General features: G+C 36.1%; 1 protein-coding gene across 1 annotated transcript; it reads left to right on the top strand.

Annotated features, from left to right (window-relative positions):
* The first annotated feature begins 1,479 nt into the window (after positions 1-1,479).
* smyd2a (SET and MYND domain containing 2a) lies at positions 1,480-10,637 on the top strand. The gene is made up of 12 exons (XM_056768829.1): positions 1,480-1,851; positions 2,521-2,584; positions 4,337-4,447; positions 6,858-6,918; positions 7,305-7,429; positions 7,708-7,775; positions 7,916-8,018; positions 8,377-8,487; positions 8,796-8,919; positions 9,297-9,471; positions 9,564-9,672; positions 9,916-10,637. The coding sequence occupies exons 1-12, from the start codon at positions 1,679-1,681 to the stop codon at positions 9,997-9,999; spliced, it is 1,308 nt and encodes a 435-aa protein (XP_056624807.1). The 5' UTR covers positions 1,480-1,678; the 3' UTR covers positions 10,000-10,637.
* The last annotated feature ends 315 nt before the right edge of the window (positions 10,638-10,952 follow it).

Genomic DNA, 10,952 nt, shown 5'->3' with positions numbered 1-10,952 from the left:
GTTATTATTAATCATCATTTTATTATAAGAAATTCCGAGCTTTTAAATTATTAAGTGATAACTAATCATTTGTAGAGGTTTCCTTGACAAATACCTCCCCATGGGTCTAAAAATGTTATGGCAACATTGACATAAGATAACAGTTAAGAAAATATGAATGTGATAGCAGAAGGAAAAAGTTTGACAATATTAATACTGAGCACATTCACAGTTTGTAATGTGGCAACATCTACACAAAATAAATATATTTGATTTAGGAGCCAAAAGCAACAGCTTTTGTTACAAAAAAAGGACAATGTTGATAAATAATTCAACTCTTCTATCCCACTGTGATGATAACTTAACACAAATAGCTAATCTGTAACTTTGCCAATTGGACTAATTGACGATTTGCATGTGAATACGGGCCTTACATTTGCCACCCTTTTAATGCAGGAACAGCTAGAACCATTTTGAAATAAAAGCTCAAACATCTTTGTTTTTAGGGTTTCTTTTTTTTAAACACCTCATTGATGTTGTGGTTAGATTTTTTTGCCATGCAGGTATTAACCATTTGGCTCATTTTCCTATTTGTTATTAGAATAATTTCTCCAAACACAATTCTTTGCCAAAATTCATTCAGATTGATATGGAAAACAACGTTTGTGTTTTTCAAAACAAAACAACTCCTTTCAGGTTCAATTCTCATCTGAGGTAATAAACATGTTTTTTTAATTTATAATACTTAAGCACAATATTCAGGAACATAGAAAATATTTCCAATTGTTTCTTATTGAGTGTTACTCCCTGTTACCAGCAGATGGAGTCATTGGATGACATTCAGCTCTTAATGTAATACAGCAAACAGGTCAGAAGATGGCAGCAGACATAATCGAGCTACGAAGTGTATTATGAACAACTGTTGGATCAATAGTATACATAAGCTTTGATTAAAAAATTAATGTACCAATGTTTTGACGTGATGTGTTTATATAATATATTTTCCCTTTTTGCTTGCTTCTTTGCTTTAAAATACGTTTCAATTGTAATGTTTCTGAAATCAACAAAGAAAGTGTTAAAAAGAATTTGTAAAGATATACGATGTGTATAGGGTAACAATTTATGCGGATTATATGTTTTTTGGCAATTATTTAAGCAATAAATACTGTTTCTGGAAATGTATTTGTGTATTATTTCATACAGGCCTACTTATTCACGTAGCCTACTTGCTTATTTGTTTATATCTGTATACCCATATCAGCCTGTCTGTTAGTATTTCTGTTTCTTTGCGTGCTTAATATTTGTTTAGTAAAAAAAATGTTTGTGTTTCTGGTGCTTTAAAAAGGTTATATATTTATTCTCCGATTATTTAATGGTCATGACTTGCACTTTGGCAAGATGACAACGCGATGGCGCCACGAGACAAAATACCGAAATCTGCTTTGCCTGTCGCTCATTATCGGGAATACGACGTGTGTTAGGACCGCTCGGCCTGTGTTGTATTGCCGTAAGTCGTCCGTCTGCTTGTGCTGCTGGTTGTTCAGAGGAGTCTTTCCGCCGATCATGTGGTTTGGCGGTGGCGTCACTAAACTTGCAGCAGTCGGTGACAGAATCAAATGAGAGCGACATATCGCTTACATCGAGCACAGAGAGAAGTCAGAGACCACAGGAAGTGAAACACGTGCACGAGTCGAGAGCTATGAAAACCGAGGGGATCGAGGGTACTGAACGGTTTGTGAGCCCTGGTAAAGGCCGGGGACTCAGCGCTATAAAGCATTTTAAAGTTGGTGATCTCGTGTTCGCCTGTCCGGCATATGCGTACGTGTTGACGGTGAACGAGAGAGGCGGACACTGCGAATTCTGCTTTACCAGGTCAGCGCCCCATATAAGTCACTCGGCTACACTTTGTGGTTCTGCTATGCATAAGATCTAAATCCCTGAGGACTTGTAGGCTACATGCATGTTTACATGATATGCATACGCGGTTTCAGCTTTAAGCACCTTATTGTATAATAAAAAATCATAATTAATATTAACTTTTATAATACTTCAAGATCAATTTTGCATGCATGTACTCCTGAACAGGAGTCATGTAATCTAAGTGATCCTGTTTGTATTAAAGATGACTGGCAAGTGTATTCTATTCACACTGTATTTAAATGCTGCTGGGTCATGCACTTTGAAGGCTGACCCACTTCATGATCCAGGTCTCAGAATATTGCATTATATGTTCTGTGATTGCCATCCATGAATTATAAGGAAAGTCATGTTTTCAGGTAGTAAAATAACGTTATGGAGACTGTGATGTCATATAGGCTAGATAAAGCAGATCTTTGTGGACAAAACAGACAACATACATTTATTGTATAATGCTTTAAAATGTGACTTGTGTGTTAGCGATGTATGTCTGCACCATGTCTCTTAAGATTATACAAATAAATGGGTTCCTTGTATTTTATATAACACTTTATTATGGGCCCTATAAATAAATGGTTTGCAACTGAGGATTGTCTTATAACTATTTGATCGTTTAATTCACAGGAGGGAGGCGCTTTCAAAATGTGGGAAATGTAAACAGGCCTTCTACTGCGATGTAGAATGTCAGGTGAGCACACGGCATGTTTGTGCATTCATTGTAGTATTTGTGATTGATGTGCTGCATTATCTTTATTAAAGAAACAGTTCACCCATGTACTCTTAATGCAGTCACATCCGTATTCTGTTTTTTTCTGTTTGTGGAACAAACGTGAATGTTAATTTTGGTCTCAAAGAGGTTAACCATAAACAGAATTTTAGTTTTGGCATGAACTGTTCCTTTAAGCATGCCATTAGTTGTTGGCGTAAAGGTAATTTTTTTCTCAGTCAGCATATAGCAAGAAAGCTTTTTCCCTCAGCTTAGTACCTAGTCTAATTGAAAGGAAGGTCCCAATGGAGCAACTCAAGTTTAAGTGCTTTTCTTATGTATAGTTATGGGCCAAAGTCTTCCTCTAACATTCAACCATTGTGTCTTTGCTGCACAACCATTTGAGGTCCGTATTAATATATTTAATTATCATTCTGCATATTTTTAATAATAGGACAGATAATGGGTTTGACTTAGACAAGTTGGTGCCAGATGTGCATACAAGGTTGACATCGTGTATGACTGTAGCACAACAACATTAGTCAAACACAAGGTTTATTTACGTTCTAAATATAGATGAATGACAAAAGTACAGCGTAACTGACTAATTTCCTCATGTATTAGTCAATTCTTGAGGATCAGGAACAGGAATAGTACTCTTTAGAGACCACAGCCAAAACAACAGTCTTGTAATTGATTTTGCTGGTGAGTTCCAAGCTCGTTTAAAAATCCAGCACGGAAAACAAAGATCATCAATAATCCATTTGCACTCTACCACAAGGCCGTTCTGTCAAGTCCCTGCTGTTTTTGTACAATGTACAAGTTGTGGCATTAGAATCAGCCTATCCATCATCATAAATGTGTAGTGCCCAATTTAGACTTGTTCCTCTATGGATCATGGCTTGTCTGCTTGAACTAAATTGCTTGGCTACATCTGTTCACCTTGATCTATATAATTTAATATGTAAGATCCTTTAAGTGAAAATAATATATTATAAGCCCTAATTTGATATGAAGGCTTTTGACTGCATTAAATGTACAGTGACATTCATGAAAACATATCTGTGCAACTGGTGCTAATAGACTGAACTGTCGAAACATTTCTTTTTCTGCAGTTGTTTTGTTATGGATGGATGTTAGACATTTACATTTATGCATTTGGCTGAGGCTTTTATCCATAGCGACTTAAATTGCATGATATAAAAAGAACAAGGTTTCTTTAATAAAGAGTTCTAAGCTCTAACGCAAACCAATCAGTTTGAGCATGTTCAAGTCTCACAAAGTAGTCATGTTTTATAAGTGAATTACCTTTAACCTCATCAAGCTTTGCAAATTTCATCACTAACAAAAAATTAATGTTATGATGGTTAAGTATTAAACTGTAGTCAATGATAAAGTATATTGCTAAATATTGAAGCATTTACTGTCATATATTTAACTACAAACTGTTGCACTTTATTGTTTTCCTTGCTTAATGGCTTATTACAAGTGGCATAACCACCCCAAACTTGTGCCATCGTGCCAAGTCCAAAATGGTAGTGAAACAGTGTTAACCCTCAAGTATATGTTATCTGTTTATTTAAAGGGACTTGGGTGTTGCTTGCTTCCGAAATAGAGCTGGAAGGTGGTCTGGCCTCGCTGTTGCTATGACAATCCATCTCGAACGCATTAAGGATTTTAATAATAAGTGAGAGATGTTTGTTTTGCTGTGAATAAACCTTTTACTTCCATCAGAGAGGAGACTGGTCCATGCACAAGCTGGAGTGCTCGGCCATGTGCGCTCATGGGGAGAACTGGTGTCCATCAGAGACAGTGCGACTGGTTGCCAGAATTATTCAGAAACAGGTGATTGTGACTTGTGTTTTACTGGCATGATTGTTTGCATGATTGTTTTAATGCGTGATTAAGACGCTGTCACATATGCAGTTAGCCACGGCCGCACGTATTTGTACATGTAATGGAAATTGGTTGGAGTGACATTGTAGGCCATCACGATGGTATATATCTTCATAGCGCTCAATCTAAGCTGAAATCAATATTTGCGTTTGGTGCGCATACTTTTTTAACATGGCAGTTTCTGTAGTGTATTTTTTATTTAGTTTTTGTATATCTTTTACAAAAATATTTTATTATGCTTCGGTTCTTTGCATAGTCCAGGTTTGTGTTAATTTAAAGAAAGTCCAAAATGAAATTCTATCATCATTTACTCACCCTCGAGTTGTTCCAAAACTGAATAAATGTCTTTGTTCTGATGAACACAGAAAGATATTTGAAAAAATGCTAGCAACCAAACAGTTCTTGGCAACCATTGACTGCTATAGTAAGAAAATGTGCTTTCTTTGTACTGTTGAACTATGTAGGAAAGCTACCAGTTCTGGGGGCACTTTTGACTGCCATTGTAATTTTTGATTTTGTGGGTAGTTCTGTGTTTAATGAAGATTTACTCCAAAATGATAACAGTTTTTTGAGTGTTCTTCTGAAATATACTGCTTCACAGAACTTGAAATGAATTTTGGTTCCAGCTATTATGCTTTAATGCTGTCTATAGCTAAAGCCAATTGACTCACAAGTACTTGAGTTCATAGAGGCAGAGAGGTCTAGTGCAGTAACATTCCTCACTCAAGTGTTAAAGCATAGCAGCGCTACAGTGCTGTAACTTCACTTCCAATGGTAATAACATTTAAGTTTGAATCAGGTGAATGCTCAAAGATCCAGCTGCCCTACATGAAAGACATCAGTATTGATTATTTTTCTCTCAATGCCTGCAGGAAGAAGATCTTAGCAAAAGAAAATAGAAGCTGTTATACAGAGGTCAGAAAATAGGCTGCTGGTTTAAAAAGAGTGAAGTTGAAGCGTGTTGATTTTACATTTGGAAGTCAAAATACTGTTTATGTTGCGTAGATGTTTTGTCTTGAATATTTCTCCTGGACGCTTAAGTAGAGAGCAAATGGAGACCTTTTGATATGTTCTTAAGGTTAAACACCCTAGTGGTCTTGTGTCTCCTCTACAGCATAAATCAAAGATCTTAGATCTTAATAATGGACTTCGAAGAACACATAATCTGAGCAATGTGTGTAGTCAAACCTCTCATTTGGTGTCTCTTTTGGTTTTCTCTGAAGGAACACCAATCTTTTCTTTCGCACCTGTCAGCTGTACAGTTGACTAACTTTAACAGGTGTGAAAACAGATGGGAAGTTTCCCTTATATGGAAATTCTAAGTCATGTATAGTAATATTCAGGCCTAAAATGCAGTTAAATTCACAGCATGGGGACAATCGAATGTCTACGATGCATTTATTAAATGTAAAGCTGATGGTAAGGCTAAGTTCGGGTTGAGATGCAGGATTTGCAGCACTGCTCTGGCACATATGGTGCCTCCATGTGTTTCTCATGAATGTCTTTTTTCACCGGATGTGTCAGTCGCAGCGGCTCTATCTTGACTCACTCAGCAAGCACATGGATTTTTGTGTCACACTGCTAGCACTGTGAGACAGTTGGCCTGAAAACTGCTACATTTCATCAAACAATGAAACAAGGTTTCTGTGAATGCGACTGAAATTCTGTGAATTTGTGTTGCATGATTGACAGTTTGTTAACTGGTCATGTCAGATCTAACTGAAATGTGAATCTTTTTAAAGGAGCAGTTCACCCATTCAATGGGGGTTTGTTCCCTAAATAGTGCAGTTACTGCAAAGAAATATCATTACGGATTATTTAAACTAACACGTTTCTAGCACACTTGCTTGTGTATATATAGTGTATAGCATTATCAGATCTCAGAGGCCTACACAAAGTTTGTCTTTCTTGCGTCCAATGTGCCAACAATGTGATCAAGAAGTTGTTGAAATCTTGCTGTAGGGTAGGTCATATGAATATGAATATTCTGTCACATATCTAGCAATTTTAAGTTTGTGTTTTTCAGTAAACGATTACATTAAAGTTGAGTGAATTATCATGAAATTGTAGTTTTAAAGTGAACTATTCCTTTAATGCTTTCGTTGTTGCAGATATTTTAAGTTACGAAACTTGCAGGATGTATTTTTAATGCCAAGACCGCTTATAGGTCTAAAGCGCAAGGGAAATTTAATTCCTCTCAACCTATTTATTGACAAATGTGTAATTTTTTAATTTGGAGAAGCTATCATCTTTCTTACAATAACATTGATGCATTTGGCAGACACTTTTATCCAAAGCGACTTACATTGCATTATACTATATATTCACAAGCTTTTCTTATTTATGTCTTGTTTTACAGAAGTACCTGACAGAAAGGACACCATCAGAAAGAGTTTTGACTCTTACAGAATTGGAAGCACGTAAGTTCAATTGCTCGCTAATAAACCAACAAATTAATGTTAAAAAAATGGAAGCCTCTGTCTTTTGGGTTTAACAGAGTTTTAAGTTTTGGCCAATGGCTTTGCACACCTGTTTAATGACCCAAACCAGCTGCCCCATTAGCCGTCTCAGATATACGATGCCTAGAACTAGAGCTAAATCTCTTCATCTGTGTCTCAGATTGTAACTGGCAGAGACAGGTGAAGACATCATAAAATCACTTAGTAAAAAGAGAGCTGATTTTGCAAATGTCATGAAATGATCATTTTTGTATTATTCTTCTGTGATATCATAGCCTTGATTAATATAGAAGCTTGAGCTTTTGTTCAGAGGATATCCTAATAGTCTGTTTTGTGGATGTTGTCAGATCTGGACAAGCTGGATAATGAAAAGAATGAGATGAACGACACAGATATTGCAGCGTTACACCACTTTTACAGCCGGCACCTTGATTTTCCTGACAATGCGGCACTTACCGAGCTCTTCTCCCAGGTACTGTCAACTGCTTTTACTACAATTGTAATTCACATGTAGGTTCAGTAAAGTCAAATATTGCTGTTTCTGACTCAAACTGATGTGCCCCGTCCTTGCTATTAAAAGGATCTGACATTGTGCCTCTCTCTCTCTCTCTCTCTCTCTCTCTCTCTCTCACTCTCATTCATTCATACATTCTCAGGTTGACACAGAATCCTAAAGCTATTTAAAATAAAACATGCTGTCTAATGTTTTGTGTGCAAAAAAAATGATGCTTCTTCATTTCTGCATAACAGGTGAACTGTAATGGCTTCACTATTGAAGATGAGGAGCTGTCACATCTGGGTTCTGCTGTATTTCCAGAGTAGGCATTTTAGAATTCAAAATCTTCACACGAAAATAATAAAGCATAAATTTGATTGTAGGTGAATGTACAAACATCTGGACACCTCCTGTATGTTTATACACAGAGATTCTCAAACCTTTTCATTGTTTGGGTTTTAGCGTTGCTCTTATGAACCACAGCTGTAGTCCCAATGTGATTGTGACATATAAAGGTACTGTGGCTGAGGTGAGGGCCGTGCAGGAGATCAGCCCTGGAGAAGAGGTGAGATACGCGTACACATGTAAACATGCTCCATGGAGACTCATTCCCTATGAGTCATTTAAAGGGACAGTTCCACTAACATAGGATAATGTAGCGCTGCTTTTCACATTGTTTTTCAGTAGAAAGGGACAAACTACTTCTAAGTAATGCTGAATTTAGAAATAAATAGCCCTATTTTCAAGTAGCGTATGTTGAAAGTGCATTATCATTGTTTTGTAATGCTAATGTAACATAATAGTAACCTGGTAAATTGATCTGTAAATGTAATTCAAAAATTGTATGTTATCTCCCACTGTTCATTTAATTACTGAAACATTTATGGCTTTTTTGAAATAGATTAATTTTCTCTTTTAAACAGATTTTCAACAGTTATATAGACCTCTTGTATCCAACAGAGGATAGAATTGAAAGGTTGAGTGATTCTTATTTCTTTACCTGTGACTGCAAAGAATGCACCTCGAAATCAAAGGTGAGTTTTAGTTTGATATTTGATGTTTTAATACGGTTTATTCTAAAGAGAGTGAAACAATGATTACCAATGAATAAATGATAATAGTGTTGAAGTGCTTTTGCTGAAGTATTTTGTGTTATAAGTGTCACCAACTAGAATCTCTGTACGACTCATTAAGCACACAGAGCCACAGTGCTAGCACTTCTTCAATCTACAAAAGACTTATCGTCTCCATATGTTGAACCAGAATAGAGATAAAAGACTAAAATTAATATATAAAGAAATAAAAGTCAGTGTATGTGAAATTAAACCCTCATGTTTTTAAGGACAAGGCCAAAATGGAGATCCGTGAAAAGCTCAGCACACTTCCAGAAGCTGATGAAATCAGACAGATGGTGGCATACTCCAGAAATGTCATTGAGGAGTTCAGGAGAGCCAAGCACTACAAAAATATCCTTCACTGGCCTTTTCAATAATGTACAATTAGTGTGTGTGTGTGTGTGTGTGTGTGTGTGTGTGTGTGTGTGAGTGCAAAAATTTGAACTTACTTTATTTGCTGAACGTTAATATTTTATGTATATGTGACAGCAATCCAGAGCAGTGGGTTATATTTAGTCCCCACCTGACTAAGCCATATTTACCTTTCGGATAGATCCCGTCACAAAACAGTTTTTTTTTAATTTATGAAATTAAAAATTCCTGCAATAAGTAGGATCTAGTGTCTAGAGTGTTCCGAGTCAAATTTAATCTACAAAAATGTAAACCTTACTCAATTTTTTATTTAAAGTGGTTTTGTGAGACATTGATTTTCTTTAACTTCAAAGTACCTCCCAGTGAACTGCTGGAAATTTGTGAACTGAGTCTAGAGAAAATGGGTTCAATCTTTGCAGACACCAATGTCTATATGCTACACATGATGTACCAGGCAATGGGCGTCTGTCTCTACATGCAGGACTGGGATGGTGCAATGAAGTATGGCGAGAAAATTGTCCACCCCTACAGGTAATGCTGAGTTTTGTTGTAGTCCATTTCATTTGTTATAATAAAGGATTTATGAGTTCATTTTATTCATAGTTTTTATTGTACCTTTCTAGTGTGCACTATCCTCCTTACTCACTGAATGTGGCCTCTATGTACCTGAAACTTGGAAGATTGTACCTAGGACTTGAAAAGAAGACACAAGGGGTTAAAGCTTTAAAGAAGGTAGGGTGTTGGTGTCCCAACAAAAGATGGCCACGCAAATAGGACATGTCCTTAAACATACAGGTTGATCAAAAATAGAGCTAATCTGAAGCATATAACAATAATTATAAATCAAGTGGCAATTTCAGGTAATTTTGAGTTGGATTTTGTCCTCAGAATGTTGATATAATACATTTAGGTGTTTAAATCTTCTGTTTAAATAATATAATTGTATTGTGACTAAACTTAATACAATTTCCACAGGCTCTTGCGATCATGGATATTGCCCACGGTAAAGACCATCCATACATCTTGGAGGTTAAGAAGGAACTAGAAGATCAGAAATAATGTGACGACGAAGAGAAATATGCATTAATGGGGGCATGTCTGATACCTCTCCCTGGAATCTTAAAACAAAAGTGATGTCAAAACTGTTTGTTGATCTGAGATGTCATTTAAACAAATTTTAGATTTGTAAATAGATGGCCCAGATATTTTGATGTTTGTTTCGTCCGCACTTTGAAAAAAAATGTGCTAATCTGTCTTTTCGAGAAAAAGGGCTAACATTTAAGAATCATATCATATATGCCAGGTTTTCAAATCTATTTTGCCCTATCATGTAGCAACAACATTGCTGTTTTGAGTAACTAATGAATGTAAATCGTTTACATATTCTCAAAAAAGGTGAAAGATCCCTGACTCTATTTTACTGGTCTGTTTAATAGATTGTTGCATGTCTGTCTTTCTGCATAGGTCAAAGTATATCACTGATACTGTTGAAATATTGGACTTCAATCTTTCATTACATTTCAGTTAAAATTTTATGTTCATAACTGTTTGTTTGTTTAATGTTTCCTGTTTCTTTGGTATCGTGTAAATTTGACTGGTAGCATGGGCAACAAAGAAATGAATGCATATCCTGCCACATGCTTGAAATTTATTGTAAAAACAATAACGTTACAGTAATAAATTCCTGAAGGCAAAAATTGACTCAACATATTTATATTAAATCCTCTATAGTGGAACACAAACTGAATTCTCACTATTTTACAAGCTGCTGAACAACATCAAAATAACAATTGTTGAATGCATCACTGATTACATTCAATAAGTTATATCACAATCATCTGCTATTGTCCGTATCCCTGGCAGTAACCATGGCGATGAAATCCCTATATGGCTCAAACCATCTGCTGTAACCTAGAGCACGTGATTTGTAGTAGCCTATGTTACCATTCACCTCCAAGCAGATCGTCACGTAGACCTCCAGAAAGACAAACAGTCAGGAACAGAAATACAAC

The sequence above is a fragment of the Triplophysa dalaica genome, chromosome 15 (genome assembly GCF_015846415.1).
Source record: "Triplophysa dalaica isolate WHDGS20190420 chromosome 15, ASM1584641v1, whole genome shotgun sequence".
NCBI lineage: Eukaryota > Metazoa > Chordata > Actinopteri > Cypriniformes > Nemacheilidae > Triplophysa > Triplophysa dalaica.
The sequence above is the reverse complement of the archived record's forward strand: the minus strand, read 5'-3'. Positions and strand labels throughout refer to the sequence as shown.

Excerpts from the sequence above, each read along its gene's own strand:
- smyd2a (XM_056768829.1), top strand. The coding sequence starts at position 1,679 with ATGAAAACCGAGGGGATCGAGGGTACTGAACGGTTTGTGAGCCCTGGT. Across the intron at positions 1,852-2,520 it reads TGCGAATTCTGCTTTACCAG|GAGGGAGGCGCTTTCAAAAT; the intron begins GTCAGCGCCCCA and ends TTTAATTCACAG. Across the intron at positions 9,472-9,563 it reads AAAATTGTCCACCCCTACAG|TGTGCACTATCCTCCTTACT; the intron begins GTAATGCTGAGT and ends GTACCTTTCTAG.